General features: G+C 39.6%; 1 protein-coding gene across 3 annotated transcripts in view; it reads left to right on the top strand.

Moving 5' to 3' along the window:
- Positions 1-18,663, top strand: part of NBAS (NBAS subunit of NRZ tethering complex) — a 420,713-nt gene that overhangs the window by 257,091 nt on the left and 144,959 nt on the right. For all 3 annotated transcript variants that reach the window (XM_074394213.1, XM_003935214.4, XM_074394217.1), the window contains 3 exons: positions 3,125-3,354; positions 7,367-7,477; positions 17,659-17,909. In XM_074394213.1, coding sequence (XP_074250314.1) covers positions 3,125-3,354; positions 7,367-7,477; positions 17,659-17,909 — 592 coding nt within the window. The remainder of the gene's footprint in view (positions 1-3,124; positions 3,355-7,366; positions 7,478-17,658; positions 17,910-18,663) is intronic.

Here is an 18,663-nt window from a genome sequence, read left to right as displayed (position 1 = left end):
AGGTGAGGAAACAGGAAGTAACTTGTTCCAGCCTGTGTGTCTACTGAGTGGGGAAGCTGGAATATCAACCTGTACTACTGACTTCAAAGCCAGTTCAATCAGCTCCCCCTTTGGCCATGTACCTGATTTGTGCAAGAGACTGTGTTGTGCTCTGCAAATTCAGAAGTACACATGGTCTCTGCCCTCCAGAAGTTATAATTTAAGAGAAGGCAATGCAAAATGAATTATACAGTAGAGGTGCACTGAAACTATGATTTTTGTATGTCTTTTAGCAAGTTCCATAATTCCTTTTATTTTTGGAGCACTTCCTTTCTGCCAGGTTTTGGTTTGTATATTTTATATATGTTGTCTCTTAGGCTTCTCACACCCGTGAATGCTGTATATTTTTACTGCCATTTTATAGATGTGACAGTGAAGTTCATTTTATAGATGTGAAGTTACGTAATTGCACAAGATCATTCAGCTAGTAAGCTCCGTGTCTGTGCTTACTTCACTGTGCCATGTCATTTTATTCATTGGCAAAAGGAGACAATACTGTTCTTTTGTCACATCTGAAGGTTGTATGTGGAGACTCCAAACTTTCTGCAGGTTACATAAGAACCTGTGTAAATGTTTGTAGTAATAATTATGCTCATTCCTGTGCACTAGTATTTTGGAGCCTTGCTCTTCATCTGGCCTTGGGATTTGTTTCATAGACTATTTTGGAACACAAAGAGAATCGAAACGAACAGAGATTCTGCCATTGAGGCTAATGAAAAGTGCAGGCCACTCTCCCAGTACATGGATTACATCTTGGAGATACCAGAAAATAAAAAGCCAAAAATGAATGTGGAACAAAATTTATGAAAAGCCATTGGGAGATCTAAGATAGTTGGTTCTGTGAGTAGGGGATAGAAACAATAGCCTGGTAGAGGGAGGGGCATGGAGTTATACCCAGAGATAAGTTAGATGGTTATAGCCTTTCCTTCAAGGTATATTCAGCAAGTTCGGCTGAGAGCTTTAGTCTGAAAGCACCAGGTAAGAATATACATGAAGAAAGGCTTTCTTCATTGTGTTGGTGAACATAGATTTGGTTGTAGGGTGTAAATCTGAGGCACTAGGAACTACTTCAAGGAACAATTAAAAAGAGCTCTCCTGCCACCCTCAAACCCTGATCATTATCCAGTGGTCTTGCTGTCTCTGCAGCTGGGAAGAAAAGTGCACACCAGATGAGGTGTAAGAGCAGCAGGCCATGGCAGCACACACCAGAGTGCCGAGCAGGTGAAGATGTGCTGCTGGCCCATGAGCAGCATCCCTGCATCAGACAGCTACAGAGGTGGCTGTGCACATGATGGAGGCTCAGGGTGCTGCCCTGAGTGGTTCAGATAGAAAGAAAATTTAGTTAAATGTCAGCCATAGATGCACTGAGAGCTAAGGCATGGCATCCCCTTTCCCTAAATCGGTTGCCAGAAATACTGTTTATATGCAGTTGGTTCTCAAATCACTTTCTAATTCTAGTTAGATTTAGCTTATACACTTCATTTTTCCTTCAAGCCTTAGCCATATAGAAGTTATCATGTTCTTTGCCTTTTATAGGAATTTGTCTCCCTATTTTTGCTGGCCTTGTTATTACTGGTTTGGTACCTGAGTATTTAACCTAGACATTAACTCCTTGAAGAAGACTTCAGTGACACCTGCCCACTCCTGTGTATTCCCGTAGCACCCTAGGCTTATTTGTGTCACATCATTTTATAGTTCTTTGCATGATTGTCTGTCCTAATAGACTGTACTCCCTTAGGGAAGGGCCATATCCTCTTAGTAAATGACTTGTTGCATAATGGGCGCACAAAAAGTATTTATTGAATGAATGAAAGATGGCCTTGTAGCTTACTATGAAATGGTTCGTATTCAAACCCAGGTCTTTTAACTTGAGACACATACTTGTGGTTATGAGAGCAGGACTCAGTGTATGCATTGCAGTAGGGAAAAAATTAAATACAGTAAGATTGACTTTTACTCAAATCCACCTGCCAGAATCTAAGAAGATTTCTTTAATTGTTTTTTATCAGCACTCCCAGATTGTTCCTTAATAGGATCAAGAGAATGACAGGATAAATTTGGTAATATAGACTCGACATTGACAAGTCTCCTGTGCAGCTCAGAATAATGGCTTACACATTAGAAATGCTGACAGCTTACTATAATTAGCTGTATGTTTCTGAGAAACAAAGGTAGATTCTTGTGTTTTTTTTTTCAATTTGCTTATATTAAATATGTAGCATGTCTTCCCAGGAATTGGGATTGATTGCTTTAATGCTGTTCAAGTATTATGCTCCCTGTTAAGTAATTCCAGAATCATGACTCAGCTCTGTAACTTCATTAACACCCAGACCAACTTTAATATAAATAAATGTCACCAGTTAATCATTTATTCTCCTTTCCTGTCAGCTGTTGGATTCTAGGTTGTGTTCTAGTTGAATGATTTTCTTGTTATTAGAGAAGCTGCTAAGAGTCATAGAATAATATCCCATTGAGCCCCAAATTAGAAGACTGAAAATTTGTTGGATGCCTTTTTTTATGAAACTTGCACTATTTATGATTTCAGCAACAGGGTGGAGTTTTATCCCTAACTTATCCCTGGAGAAAATACTTTTCTCCTCAGCTGTCTAGCTGTTTATAGTGAGGTTATTCAACTACAACATTGTTATTGAGCACACTTATTATAGTCCACAGCAAATTTATCCAGAGGCAATGGTGATGAAAATTACTTCCAGAGTGAGTTACTGTGAGTGATCAGATGGTTGGGGGCCAAATCTGATGGAGGTTTATAGTAGTTGAAAGAGCAAGAATATATTATTTTTTAAGTGTGAGGAGGTTTTAAGGTTGAAGAAGAACAGAGCAAGAGTTCAAAAAGCTGTTTTTAGGCGTAGTTCTGTGTCCTACCTTTGTGGTCTGCTAAGTGGGTGAGGTACCACTTTTGTAACTGACTCTTCAGGGCTGTTGTGAGCCTTATTCAATGGCAGTAGTTTACGGGGCCAGATAGTGCCTTGCAGACATGGTCTTCCTTTTTTTTTTTTTTTTTTTTAAACTTACTTGCTCATCTTTGTGTGATGTTTGCAAAATAATCTTCTTTTCCATGTCACAGGCTGATCCCAAAGAACTAATCAAGATGGTCACGAGGCATGTGACTCGACATGGGCAGGAAGCCTGGCCTGAAGATCTTGTTTCGCTGACCAAGCAGTTACACTACTACAATGAGCGCCTCCTGGATTTCACTCAGGCGCAGATCCTGCAGGGCCTTCGGAAAGGCGTGGACGTGCAGCGGTTTACCGCAGATGACCAGTATAAAAGGGAAACTATCCTTGGTCTGGCAGAGTAAGCGATACCCTTTGTCTACTAAGAGAATGAATTTAAATTGCCAAAGAACAAGTTCAGTTACCAGGATTATTAATTTCCGTCCTTTGAAGATTTACATTCGTGGTTGCTATGAATAGGGCTTTCCTTAACTTCTAGTCTTAAGTGGGATGTGTGCCTTTTTCAAACCAATCAGTAGATGCAGACAGCATTTCCAGCTAAAAAAATATCCCACAATATTTAAATCATTAGTTAAAATAATGATTTTTGACTGGGCATAGTGGCTCACACCTGTAATTCCAACACTTTGGGAGGCCGAGGCTGCCCAAGATCCCAAGATCCCTTGAGGCCAGGAGTTTGAGACCAGCCTGGCCAACATGGCAAAACCCCATCTCTACTAAAAATACAAAAATTAGCCAGGCATGGTGACATATACCTGTACTCCCAGCTACTTGGGATGCTGAGGCACGAGAGTCACTTGAATTCGGAAAGTGGAGACCAGTGAGCCGAGCTCATGCCACTGGACTTCACTCCAGCTTGGCGACAGAGTGAGACTCTGTCTCAAAAATATAAAATAATGATTTTTTAAGCTTATTTTTTAAGTTCCTTTTTTTTTTTAAATTTCCTGTAGTTTTGATAGCATCGCAAAGCCTCACATCATCACCACACCACCGTCTGTCTTCCCCTACACCCCACTGTGTTCGCAAGGAAGCAGTGGCATGTGATTTAGCCTTTAGGCTTCCAGTCTTTGAAGCTAAGGTTAAATTGTGCCTACATTTAATGGTTATTTTTCTTTTCTGACAAATTACTTTAAAATAGCAAAGGCAATCTTGATTGTGGTAGCGGAGTATGTTATTTTTAATCATTATCATTTAAATCCTTGAGAAGGTGGCAAACTCATCTTGATTCTCTGTAATAATTTTATATTAGCCTGGACTTCTTTCTTACTAGAGGACACACAAAATTCTCTTTAGAATAAGGCATGGCAAAGAGAGTTCAAAAGAAAAATAGCAGGAACAAACTATAGCTGGTCTCAATTAGAAATATGGTATTTTCTTTTCTCTTCTCCTCTGTCCTTCTGGAGGTTCATAATTTCATAAAGTCATTTAGTGTCCAATTTGAATGTGACCCAAGAATCCAACCTTCTCACTTTTGAGAAAAGGAATCAAAACTGGAGAGTTGTAAAAGAGATGCTCAAGGTCACACAGCCAGGAGTTGAGCTTGGGTTTCTTAAGTCCAAGTTCAATGCGCTTTTCCTATGGACATTTGGTAATCCTTGGTGCCATGTTCACAGTGTCTTAGAAGATGATTATCATGCAGAATAAAAACTTACAAGGCAAGGCATGCCTTATGTCATCAGTTACATTTTGCTAGAGTTTTTGGCCTTTATTTTCTTTCTTAAGCATGCAACTAGCATATGCTATTTAAAGTATGTCCTAGTATGTCCTAGAGGACAAATATATGCTTTTGATCAATATATAATAGAATCTTCTGTACAATCTGTTACTTACAAAAATATACAGCAGTGTTTGAATGGCTTCTTTAAGATGTCTCAGAATTTCCACCAGCTTGCTGCTTTCCTCTGTACCGTGGAGCTAGGATGTCTGTGTCTTGCACAAAAAATTCTTGAAGGACTCACATCCTTCCATTTGCAGCATCACCTTCACTAGTCCGCAGTGTGACCATTCTTCCTTGTCTTGCTCACTGCATGTCCATGTTCATGGCATTCGTTTTCTGTAAGTGCATTGTACCTGTCCTTTTCTATCATTATGTCTTAGGGAATACGTTCTCAGGGGTCAAGCAGGGTATCTGTGAAGAGGGTATAACATAGTTTGGGTCCTTCCCACTTTTATCAAGAGATAAAGATAGCAGTCCTTATTGAAAATGTCTTGTGCCAGACAGTGTGCAATACACTCATAATAGAAAGGATGAATTAGCAATGGCCCCCTGTTCTCATGAAATTCTCATTCCGTGATGTGGAGGTAGGTACTCAAATACTTCAGGAAACCACTTCTAGTCCGGGTGTGGTGGCTGTCGTCTATAATCCCAGAATTTTGGGAGGCCAAGGCGAGAGGAATGCTTGAGGCTAGGATTTCAAGAACAGCCCTGGCAGCATAGCAAGACCTTGTCTCTATTTAAAAAAAAAAAAAAAAAAAAAAAAAAAAAAAAAAAAAAAAAAGCTAGATGTGCTGGTTTGCTCCTGTAGTCCCAGCTACTCTGGAGGCTGAGGTGGCTGAGGTGGCTGGATCGCTTAAGCCTGAAGGTTGAGGCTGCAATGAACCTTGATTGTGGCACTGCCCTCCTGCCTGGAAGGCAGAGAAAGACCCTGTTGAAAAATTAAAATAAAATAAAATAAAAAAATTTCTAATTGACGCTGACCTAATTCATGGGTTGACAAACTTAATCCAGCCTTGGTCTTTTTTATAGCCCATGAACAAAGAATGGTTTTAGCATTTTTTTAAGCTTTTATAGAAACCCAGAAACAAAAGCCATAGAAAGAAGACTATGCCAGAGAGACTGGCAGTAAAGCCTGAAGAACTTACTAGATTACTTTTCCCAGAAAACGTTTGCCAGCCCCTGGCTATGCAGGCGTAGAAATGCCATGATTTCCTTAGCTTGGGGAAATACAGATTTCTTTTCTGCCTCCCTGCTTTCAGCCACCCCCTTCTTCCAACCAGAAAGTCCATCCCACGTTTCTCTTCTGGTAAATCGGAGTCCTGCAGTAGTCTTTCCAAAATGGGGTTAATGTGGGTGCCTGGGACTATTTTCTTGGAATTATTTCTATGCCTAGAGATTCTCAAATCTGGTGATGTCATTTCCTGGTTTAAACCTTTCACGGACTGTTGATTGCCTGGAGAATGAGATACAGGTCTCTTATCAGGCCTGAGGACCCCATACAGTCCTCACTTTGACCCCCTGCCTCATCCTTTTTCTCTAATCTCTCAGAAGCCCCCATTCTCTCAGAAGGCTCTTCTCCCTCCCGCCCTCTGCAGGGTGCGTGCGTATCCTCCTGCTTGCAGCTCATGTTGGTCACTTTCCCTCTCTGTTTTCGTGGGGTTTCATAATCTTCTGTTAGTGCTCCCGCTGCTGTGTTTAGTTGCTGGTTCACATCTCTGGTCTTCCACTAGGCTGTGACTTCCTCAAGAAAGAACGTTGTTTGTTTATAAATCCTAAGCAGCTGGCATAATACCTGGCACAGGGTAGAATACATAGAAGTTTGTTAAGTGACTAATTGCGCTTTCTCAAATCTCTACCCCTAGAGCAGGGATGCACTATCTTTTGACTGTAGGCTCCGGAGTCTAGTTCATACTTTTTCTGGACTGGACGGTTCTTGGCTATGGGAGCTACCTATGCAGGATGCTCGGGATGCCTATGTTGGGTGCATAGAATGCCTGTGCAGGCCTGCCCACGTGCAGTGCTCTCTCTGTCTACGTGGGGTGCTCAGAATGTCTATGCAGGGTTACCTACATGGGTGCTCAGGATGTCTCTGCAGGGATACCTACATGGCGATGCCTGGGATGCCTTTGTGGGGTGCTCGGAAGCCTATGTGGGGATGTATGAGGGGCGCTCAGGATGCCTCTGCAGGACTGCCTACAGGTGACCCAGGGGATGCCCACTGGGGGATGCCCATGCGGGGCTACCCAAGGATGCCTGTGTAGGACTGCCTATGCAGGATGCTCAGCAGCACCCCTGGCCTCTACCCATGAGATGCCAGTAGTCCGTCTGCCCCTTGCCCCACTTTTCTTGCTCAAAATGTTTCCAGAAACTGTCAGACGTCTTCTGGGGAACAAAATCACCCACAGTTGAGAACCACTGGTCTAGACAAGTCCTTAGTAAGCTATGATGCACCACAGTGAAAAGAGCATTACAACTGCCTGGAAGCACTTTTCCTGGATCCCTGTGAACTCTCTTATTAAGGACCATACTGTGTGCACCCCTCACTGGAGAGCAGTCCTAATGAGCATTTTCATTGCTGATTGAAGTCGTGTGTTTCTTCTCTCTCCCTTCCTGGGCCTGATGGACATTTCTGAAGAACCCTAGAGGAAAGCGTCTACAGCATTGCTCTTTCTCTGGCACAGCGTTACAGTGTCGCCCGCTGGGAAGTTTTTATGACCCATTTGGAGTTCCTCTTTGCCGACAGTGGGTAAGCACACAGTTCATACATACGTTGATTTCTTATGTTTTTCTTTAGAGTCTGTTTTTGAAGAATCTTAAATTGTAAGGTACAGTTTTAGTTTCCCTTTCATCTACCTTAGACTAGTGTCTTGGTAAATTCTTTCCTTATACATCTTTGATACACCTTTACCATTCATTGTTGTATTCATTCAAAGGTTTTTACTGAAATACTTTTTGCATGCTAAGCAAAGTATTAGTCACTAGGGTTACAGTGATGAGCAAAAGCAGGCATCCGAGCTGCCTTGGAACTTATAGCCTACAGTGGGATACAGGTGAGAATTGAATAATGACAAGCAAATGTGAAATTAAAACTCTGGTAAGTACTATGCAATAGAGCTCTATTAGAGGGTTTGGCATAGTTAGCAAAGGCTTTTCACAGGAGGTAACACTTAAGCAGGACTTTACTATTGGGTTGGAATTAACTGTACAAGTAGAAGGGAACCATTTTCTAGGTAGACAATACAGTAAGTGCAAAGGCCCTTTGATCAGGAACAGATGGACAGTGTTGGTGAGGTCCGTGGATTCTGGTGGCGCATGACGTGAGTTGAGCCTGGGACAGGGCATAGGAGCCAGGCCGTACAGCAAGATCGCGGAGGCCCTCGCGAGGGCTTTTGACTTCTTCCTAAGAATAATAAATGAAGCCTATAGTAATAGAAAGCTAATTAAGGATTCTGGTGAACAAGAACATAGTATGACCAGATTTGCATTTTGATAAGGGCACTTTGGCTACTGTGTAGAAAGATTTTAGGAAAGTTAGGGCGGACATATGTAGACCAATTAGGGAGCTATTATGGTAACAGACGGCATGCCAAGTGACCATTGCTTGGAGTAGGGATTTGAAGTACAGAAAAGGAGGCCAGAGTGGGTTTTAGAGATATTTAAAGGTGAAACAGATAGTACTTTATGTATTGGTTGATGAGGCTAAACAAGATGTGAAGGTGAGTCAAAGGGGGAGGTGTCAAAAGCATCTCTAGGTTCTTACTTGCTCACTTGCTAGATGGTGGCATCACTCGGTGAGACAGGAAGCACCCAGTCGGGTAAGGAATGTTGAAGGGAGTGTGAGGAAGAGGCAGGGGAGGCCGGCATAGTGATTCATGTCTATAATCCTAACACTTTGGGAGGCCATGACGGGCAGATCACTTGAGGTCAGGAGTTTGAGACCAGCCTGGCCAACGTGGAGGAACCCTGTCTCTACCAAAAACACAAAAATTAGCTGAGCATGATGGCGGGAATCTGTAATCCCAGCTACTCGGGAGGCTGAGCTAGGAGAATTGCTAGAACCCGGGAGGTGGAGGTTGCAGTGAGCAGAGATCGTGCCTTTGCACTCCAACCTGGGCAACAGACTGAGAATCTGTCTCAGGGAAAAAAAAAAAAGAAAGAAAGAAAGAAAGAAGAAAAGGGAATGAGGAAGTTATACATACTGAAACAGCCAAGAGAAAAGGCTAAGTTGGCAGTTGGATCTTACAGATCTGGGGTTCAAATGGAGCTAGAAATACTAACTTTGGAGTCATAAGCACATCGCTGATAAAGAAGCTTATGTTGTGGATGTGCTTGGAGAAGGAACAGAGAATGAGGAAAGGGGAAACTTGACAGAATCCTTGAAGTCTTCCACATTTCATGTTAGAAGAAAAGCTGCCAACAAGTCAGAAAGAGAGCAGGAGGAGAGGTAAGAGGGAAAACAGGAATCTTGTTTTAGGGAAGCCGTGGGAAGAAAGAGTTTAAAAAAGGGGAGTGAGTATTGAGTGGAGTCAAAACCTGCTGAATGGTCAAGAAATGCTATTTTCAGCACCTTTAATTTTTATTAATCACTTAGAAATTTTAACATTTTAAGTATTATTAAATTGCTGCATGGGTGGTAGTGTTATCTGTGATAAAATATTGCATGGACTTCAGCATTTTTGAGGCACAGTAATATGTTCAAATAAACAGTTCTTAATGATATGCACATTGGCATCTAAAAATATCCTAGCATTTTATTAAATATCTTTTTACTTTCATTGAATGTTACATGAAAGGATGTTGTATCTCTACAGACAGGATGCTTCCTTGGTCTTTGAACATGTTATAAATTATCAGGCAATCGAGAGATGTGCAGGACTGTTCCTGGCATATCATTATACCTGATAGCACTGCGATTATGCAGATATACAGCAATTACAAAAGCAGGAAATCATTACCTCTTGGCATCATTACTTGTGAGTGGCAAAGCACTTAATATTGATTTAGTAAGTAATCTTTGGTGCTCCCTGTTCTCTACTTAAAAGGCAGCAGTTTGCCTTACTATTTAGTCTAACTTGGTAATAAAGTTATTAGAAATCGGCCTTGTTAATACTATAGAAATTGCCCAACATTTATTTATTGAGTGAGTGCCACTGGGAAGTTACAAGAGAAATAATGTTTGTTTGTTTTTTTTTACTGTTCCTTTAAAAAGTAATTTTTTCCCTCGTAAAGTTCATTTTCCCGTAATTGTACATTCCCTTTCATCCTGGTTGATTTTGGAGGTGTTACCTGCATCAGCACATTTGCAGCTAAGTGTACACAGAGAGAGTTGGGTGAGATAGCGTTTATAAAGCAGGTGAATCATGAGGCTTAAAATCAAAACAGCTAGATCGAACAAATCCTGTTGGGGTCATTTCTAGGTGTGTGTTCATGGACAAGATAGTTCACTTCTCTGAAGCTCATTTTCCTCAACTTTAAGCAAGGAACAATACCAATTAAATTATTTAATAGTAAAATATGTAACCTGTAGTACCTGACACATGATCATTTCTTCATTAATGGAAGTTTTTCCTGGAATTTCACTCTTGTCAGAGATAATTCTTATAAACATACATGTTTTTGAGTTGCTGGACTCTTTTTTTTTTTTTTCCAGTTCTTTCTTTTTGTTGTTTTTGTTTTAACTTCTTGCTAGTTTTAAATAGCAGTGATGGCTTTGGGTGGGCATGAATGCCTGGAGTCACTTCCAACTAGCACTGGCTCTCTCAGCCTCTTGATTCTACTGGGACATGTTGAGCCCCCAAACTCAAGGCTGATTTGTCACCAGACTTAGCCATGTTCATCTCTGGGCTATTCTAGACATGTTGGTGGATTTTTATAGTTAAGAGTAACTACCAGAGTACCTGTGGCCTACTGGTCACAGCATAGGTTTTGTAGTCAGATCAAGTTTCAAGATCCAGATCTACTGCCGATAGCCACCAACCATGTAGCCTTGAGTATGTTTCTTAATCCTCTAGAGTCACTGTTTTCTCAGTTACAGGGATCATTATTCTCAGCTTAGAGTTTTGTGAACATTAGAGAAAATCAAGTGTGTGTATGACCTAGTGGCTCTTTTAGATTTGTATTAGTCTGTTCTCACACTGCTATGAAGAAATACCCGAGACTGGATAATTTATAAAGAAAAGAGGTCTAATTGACTCAGTTTCACACAGCTGGGCAGGCCTCAGGAAACTTACAGTCATGGTGCAGGATGAAGGGGAAGAATGGCACCTTCTTCACAGGGCGGCAGGAAGGAGAAGTGCCAAGCAAAGGCAGAAAAGCACCTTATCAGGTCTCATGAGAAGTCATTCACTATCATGAGAACAGTATGGGGGTAACCACCCCCATGATTCAGTTACCTCCCACCGGGATTCTCCCACAGCATATGGGGATTGTGGAAACTACAATTCAAGATGAGATTTGGGTAGGGACACAACCAAACCATATCAAGACTATTACGATTATTTGTGTTATTCTTGTTAATTCTGCTGATTTGATTAGTACCTTTCAGTTTTGAACATGGGATCACTTTAAAGTACAGAGGATGCTTCTAGCTGATATGATAGTACTACATTTATTCATCAAATGTTATTACTTAGTATCTTTGTATTCCAAGCATAGTTTTAAGTGCTGAACAAGACAGACATATCCTTGTCCTAATGGAGCTTATATTCTAATAGGAAACCCTCCCTCATTACCCTGACCCCCACAACAGCTACCAAAAAGCAAGTTGCATATTGTAGTAAGTATCATAAAGGAAATGAAGGCATAGTAGATGGGGAAGGCTTGTCTTGGGATATGAAGAGGAAAGAGCTGACTTTGAAGAGGAACGGAGGAAAGGGCATTTCAGGCCATGGGAAAAGAAAGGCAGGACAGTTCTTGGTGTTTTTGAGTAACTAAAGGAAGACCATTGTGGCTGGGACAGAGTAAGCAAAGGAGAACTAAATGGATGACAGAACATGTCTTTATATTGCCAGATTTGGTAATATCGTCCATCTTTCTCTTCTTGAGATAGCAGATTTGAAGACCAAACATCTTATGCTTTGGTTTCACTCTAATATCTACTTTTTGGTCACTCAAGTGGTTATGCAAGTGATTTATCTTGGTTGCCAGAGATCATGATACCACCTTCTTCAACGTTGGTTAGTTTAGTATTGTCTCCTTCAGACACATGGGGAGGGTCCCAGGTCATTTGGACTCTGAATGTGCTGTGCTATTTTCCGGAGCTGATTTCATATTCTCTAGTAGGATTATTTTGGTCCCAGATGCAAGAATGAGTAAGAACAAGGTCTTCCGGTGGAGAGGTGAGTAAACTATAATGCATCTACCTTACCTTTTTTCTGAATTGAAACAGGAGATAGAATTTGTGCCTGAAGGTTACTGTTGTTCACATAGGTTTGTGTCCAGGTTGTTACACGGTAAAAAATTTTAAATTCTGGCCCTCTCTTCCATCTCTTCTTTTCTTGAAGAACCCTGGCTCAGTTGAAGAGTTGATGTGAGAGTGGTTGATATAGAGAGAAAGGAGGATCTAACCCTGCATTAGTTATTAATTGCCTAAAATTTAAGGTAACTTAGCTTATTAAAAGTATGTCATGACATTGAAAATCAAAACAAAAATACAAGACCAGTGAAAATATTTGTTAGAGTAGGAATGTTGAATGTTCACATTCAGGTCATAGGTCTTACACAGTTGTTAAAATTGAGCCCTAACTTTGGCTTTGCTCTTTCTTTTGGTCTAGGGAAAAGATTACTTGATTAGGACTGTGATCTGCATTGTGCCTAAGAAGAAATCTAGAAATCCTAAAAAACAGAAAAGCTAATTACTGCCATTGTGAAATTGAAAGGAATTCCTTCCATCCATCTGTAACCTTCAGCCTTCATTTTCATATTGTGATCCTTAACACCGTTTTTCCCCAAATAGCCAAAAACGCCTGATAGTGGCACAAAACATAAACAGGAAAGGCATTTTGGTATGTTTATAGCCAGTGGAAAGTGCTCAGGCTTTAAATCATGGAAACCTGGTTCAAGCTCTGGCTCTGTGACCTTCTTGTAGAATATTATTGATGGGCAAATTGTTTTATCTCTTTATGCCTAAGTTTTCTTCTCTGCAGAATGACTATTTCTAGCCCATTTTGCAGAACTGCTGTGAGATTGAAGAGATTTGTTCAGAATACCTGATATGTAGAAGGTGTTAAAAAAAAAAATAGTAGCTATTATTGTTAATTCTGGAAAAAGGCTAGATTTACCAAACCCATTGAGTGGCCCTGTTAGCCTAACATTGCACATTTGATTTTTGAACAATTATTTTTCAAGTCAGGATGGGTATCAATGATAAGATATATGCTTTGTGAGAATTAAATCAGATGACATAGTGCTTAGCACTAATAAGTGATCAATAAATGGTATTACTATTTCTATGCCATGGTGTTCCTTAAAACTTTTTGTTAGCAAGGTAGTAATATGAAGTATATAAATAAGTCAGAATTAGTATTCTATGAGAAATTAAAAGGCTTTAAGGATACCAGGCTGTGCTTATAGAAGAGACAAAGCCTATTGCTATGGCCTTCAACATTACCACTCTGTTCCTATCATAAAACATTCCATAAAGGAACTCACTCAATATCAGCATCATGAGAAATAGACTCTAAGATACTCTTTATTGATTCTCTCATCTAGTCCCTGGGTGTTCTTGAAAAGTTAGTTAAATTCCATTCTTTTTTTTTTTTTTTTCATTTAACCATTTTTAAGTGTTAGGTGTATTCACATTGTTGTGAAAAAATCTCAAAAACCTTTTCATCTTGCAAATTTTAATCCCTATACCCATTAAACAGCGACTGCTATTACTATTTTTTTTTTGTACTTTAGGTTCTTGGGTACATGTGCAGATCATGCAGGATTGTTGCATTGTGGTTTGCTGCCTACATCCCCCCATCACCTATATCTGGCTTTTCTACCCATTTTATCCCTCCCCAACCTCCCTAACCCCCTCCCCTAGAGTTTGCCAACACTTGGCCAAAAGGTTGGCAAAACTAAAAACTGCCGTGATTGTCTCGACCACATGTTCCTTGAGTAATCACATATTCAGCTGTCAGGCAGCGTTGTAGATCAAGTCTGCTACATCAAGATCATCCTGATGCATTTATGTGCTAAGGTCTTGGATCGATTTCCTCAGGCAGGAGCAGTGGTGATTTGGAGAGTGGATTATCTTGTCGCTCAGTAGTCACCAGTAGTGATGGTCATTCACGTGGATTCACAGATATTCATGCTTTTAAACTTAGTCGTGGGGGAAAATGCTTACAAGCCACTGCAGTTGAACTGTGCCCAGCATAAAATTTCAGCATGAAAATAGCAGCTCCATTGCTTTATTCAGTAGAAACAGAAAGCCGAGCTTGAAAGACCCAACTCGGAATCAGTCTCCTGTCTCTTACTAGTTGTGTGTTTTGTCTGAGCCTCAGCTTCCTTCAGAGAATAGGAATAATTAGACCTTTTACAGAGGGTTATTATGAGGGTTAATGAGGTAATAAAAGCCAAAGTGTTGGCAGGTTATCTGTACATTTTCACTTCCAGCCCTCCGCATCCTCTTTCCCAGCAGCCCTCTCCCTTCTTCCTTCCCCATTCATCTTCTTCCTCCTTGCCTCCTCCTTCCTCTTTCCTTCTAAGCACTTCTTTCGGTGAGCTAATGGATTTGTATTATCACTCAATCACAGCTCAGTAAAGAAAAATGTATTTAAATAATTTGTTTTCCTTATACAAATCAAAGTCCTTTCAACACATGATGTTCTTGAATCATATTTTTGGGTGACTGACAACCAGAAGCCATTACAGAACACCTTAATCATGAGATTAGTACTAATAATTTATTTCTTGTGCATTGAGTACAACTAATGCTAGCTTCTTCCTTTATTTAATCTCTGGAAGTTAAATATGCACTATGTATATAAGCTGCTTTATAACTAAAACTTGGTTCTGGAAAAAGCACTTAAACAGGTTTTAAGGGTAATCATTAATTTGATTAGTGAAAAGTCCACAGTGGTTTCATCGAATTTCTTTCTACTCTCTTGAATGTGAGTTCTCTGGAATGTTTTTCTAAACAAAGATTTCAAAGAAAGATTTCCCTTTTCTTGTTCCAAAGGGAAGATAACAGCTTCTTTCAATGGAAATGATTAAAATGAGTTATTGATTACTAGCATCTATAAAAGATTTTAGCACATTGTAGTTTACTGAAAAGGGAGGTTTGGGTATTTATCATGTGTCACTAAAGGTATTCCAGTGTCTGTCTTGACAAGATAATTAGGTAAAATTGCACAGCAGGCAAACTAAATTGTAGGCACAGAAGAGTAAGTGAGTGGGCAAGGGGGAAAGTAATGTTGATAGAGAGAGACGATATTCATAGTCAAGTCAAACGCAGATGAACTAAAGCTGTTAGGGTATAGTCTTTGTCTATTTTGTAGATGATTCTGTCTTGAATACTTTTGTTCATCAAGGTGTTATAAATGAAGTATGACAGGAGAACTCTTTTCGGTTATTGCTGCTGGGAGAGAGAACTCATATCTGTGCTTCCGAAAGAATCCTGGTTTTGAAGTGATTATTCACATGGGTGTTTGACATTGATGGTTGCTTTTTGATGCCATGAGCAGTTGTGTACTTTGAGTCCAGACAGAACCTGACTCTTGGTCTTAGAAAATAACCTCTCTGAATGGCAATTTCTCATCTGTAAGTTGAAATTATCCAACTAAACTTAGCGAACAAGTAATCAGCATGATAAATACAAGTTTGTTTTCTCTCCTCCATTCAACATGTTGTTCTGCCTGCAAATCTCTGTCAATAAGATTTATTTTATTGCAGTTACACAGTTTCTTATTTACTTCTTTACTACATTGTTTTCAGACTGCGTTTTGCAAATTAGGAAGGAACATAAAAAATTCTGTGATTTACTGTCCCATACCACTGTGTGTATAGTATCTTTCAGAGATGATGGTATCCTTTGAATAGTGATAGTATGAAGAATATTTTCTGACCACCCAGCCATTTGTATTCACTGTTGCTTTAACAGGCCTTTTGCTTTCTTGTCTTGATAGTTTTGTTCACATTATTTCTGCTTCATTCCTTTCTACAATGCCAAATTCAAGTGCTTCTTTCACTAAGCCTTCCATTATCATTGATTTCTACATCCTCTGCAGTCACAGCTTTTAGTGATACTACTCTTAATTGGACTGTAATTGTGTGCCCTTTGTCAGCTGATACTATTGTTTTGCATCATTATTTAACTGTAAGTATTTGTAATTCAACCGGATTTTCAAACTTGGATGAGAACTCTATGCTATAACTCTTTAAATCCTCCCCAGTGCTAAGCACAGTGCCTTGTACATAGAGGACACCTGATTTTTTGCTCATCCACTCGTCTATTTGGCATTCATAAGACATATGTTGAAGATTTCCATAGTGCCACACACTGGTCCTTGGTATTGAGAAACTAAAGATTAAGATGATGTAATAAGGTCTATGCCATGAAGCAGCACAGTCTAGTAAGGGAGATAGACAAGGTAATAAATAGTTAACGTATGTTATGCATAACAGAATAGAAGGATATTCAGCACATGCCAGTAGCTCAGGGGAGCCAGTGACCGAGGACATATTTATAGATAGGGATATTCTTGTAAATGTTTGAACTGTGTCTTAATGGAAAAATAAGGCTTTTCTTGAAGCAAAAGTAAAAAGACCAGTTTTTAAAAATTACCTGATGCCTTGACTTTACCTTCTTTATCCCAAGCGTTGTCACATTCTCCTGAAAGTTTTAAAACATGATTTATTCTAACTTTATCTACATAAACCAAAAGCATGTCTTTTGGCACTTTCAATAAGCAAATTGTCATATTTCAGAAGAGCTGTTTTAGAACTGTGTGAAGCCTAACTTTGTTGCTGCCCAGAGTCTCACTTACTGCCCTTAGATGCTTCCCTTGCGGCTTCTGAGAGCCAGTGCTGAGCACAGTGGGAGAAAGAACCCTAGAACCTGGGCACTTCTGTGAGTGGAGGGCTGCCCAAGCGACTCTTACAGTTAGGGAGTATGAAACTTATCCCATAAGGGATATTGAGATTACTCTAGACCAGAGGCTGTGTCCAGATTCCGTCCAGGGAGAAGCATAATACCAAAGTAACCCCTTCCCTCCCACTTCTGAAAGTACAAACCAATCAACCAAGCAAAAATACCTTAATTTTTCATTTCTCATGAGTTTAACCTTAAATGACTTTTTAAAATTATATTACAAAGGCATCTAAGTTAGGATAAAAATATTAAGATAGGTGTTTTATGCGAGTAGCATTACTGCAGATAATCCAGGTGAAAATTTAATTATCACTTTTTCTCCTTTTTTAAAAATTTGAACACAGCATAAAATTTGAGTTTATTGAATATTAATGCAAGACTCTTGGATGTAAATCTTAAGCCAAAGGGGTTAGGGTTTTTCTTTTCTGTATAATTTCCTAAATTCCTGAAATAATAAGCCTGTTTATGTTTCTGTGAAGGAGCACAGATTTTAAACCCTTTTTATGACGTGAATTAATGATTTAGAGTGGACCCTGACAGATGGTTTTTTCCTAGCTGGGAAGCATCAGACAACTTTCCCAACTGTAAGAACTTGAAGTAAAGCCTACTTCCCAGGATGGCTGTAGACCCCCATGAGATAACATGACAAGTATGTAGTCAGTTAAATGCTAGTAAGCATCTAACACATTTGTTTCCCTTTACACAGGTTGACTGGATTCTGGTGGTGGTTTACTTTCTTTGAGTAGACAGGAAGAAGGAAGCTATAAGTAGTGCTTCTTCCTGGGTTAAAAAAAAAATCACTTTAATAAAGGAACATAATCTTAACAAGGTTCCTTTGCTCTTAATTTCAGTTTGTCCACACTAGAAATTGAAAATAGAGCCCAAGACCTTCATCTCTTTGAGACTTTGAAGACTGATCCAGAAGCCTTTCACCAGCACCTGGTCAAGTATATTTACCCCACGATTGACGGCTTTGATCACGAAAGGCTGCTGTATTATTTCACTCTTCTGGAAAACTGCGGCTGTGCAGGTTTGGAGAAGTATGCCATTAAACCAGAAACCCACATTCGGCTGCTGAAGAAATTTAAAGTTGTTGCATCAGGTAAGATGGTTCTTTCTCTGCTTGAATTCATTCTTTTAAAGTAAATCTGGGGATTAATTTTCTGTGCATAATTCTGTTCATGCATTATGGTCGGCAGAGCTCTGAAACCACAGACTTTGGAAGCTAATAGACTTTAGTTATTATCTTTCCAACTCCTTCACTTGTGGTTAAGGGAATTAAATACCAGAAAAAGTAAGAAACCTGTTGAAAGTCACATGGTGACTTATGGTAGACCTGATACTAAAATCCAAAGTTCTGGAGTTCTGCTCCTGGATTTTTTCACTACTCCCATTGGTTATATTTTACGTATATAAATGGCAAGGCCAAGGACACTTTATCATAGACATTTCAGCAGAATTTCATTCCACTGGAGCCTATATGTTTAAAATATGCATGGAACACTTCAAGTAAGAGTCCTCAAATCTTTGATAAATTGTGGAAATCTTTAGAATGGTCTTTATTCTCATAACTAAGAAATTAAACACCTTAAGACCTCTTAAATTTTTATACCTTATAATTTGCAAGGCACATTCAAATCTATATTTATTTGATATTCATAATAATTGTGAGAGTTCCCTTCAGTTTATCAGTTGTTTTCTGAGTCATCAAATGAGACACTGGCCTAGACACAGAGGATGAGGGAATAAGATTCAGTCCTTACCTTCAAGTAAATAGTGAAATGGCAGGTAAAGAACGAGTGAATACAGTGCAGTTTGGTGAATGCACTGATAGGAGAAAACAGGTGCTGGGGGAA

The sequence above is a fragment of the Saimiri boliviensis genome, chromosome 1, assembly GCF_048565385.1.
Source record: "Saimiri boliviensis isolate mSaiBol1 chromosome 1, mSaiBol1.pri, whole genome shotgun sequence".
In the NCBI taxonomy this organism is placed as follows: Eukaryota; Metazoa; Chordata; class Mammalia; order Primates; family Cebidae; genus Saimiri; species Saimiri boliviensis.
Note: the sequence above shows the minus strand (reverse complement) of the source record. Positions and strands in the feature narration are given on the sequence as shown.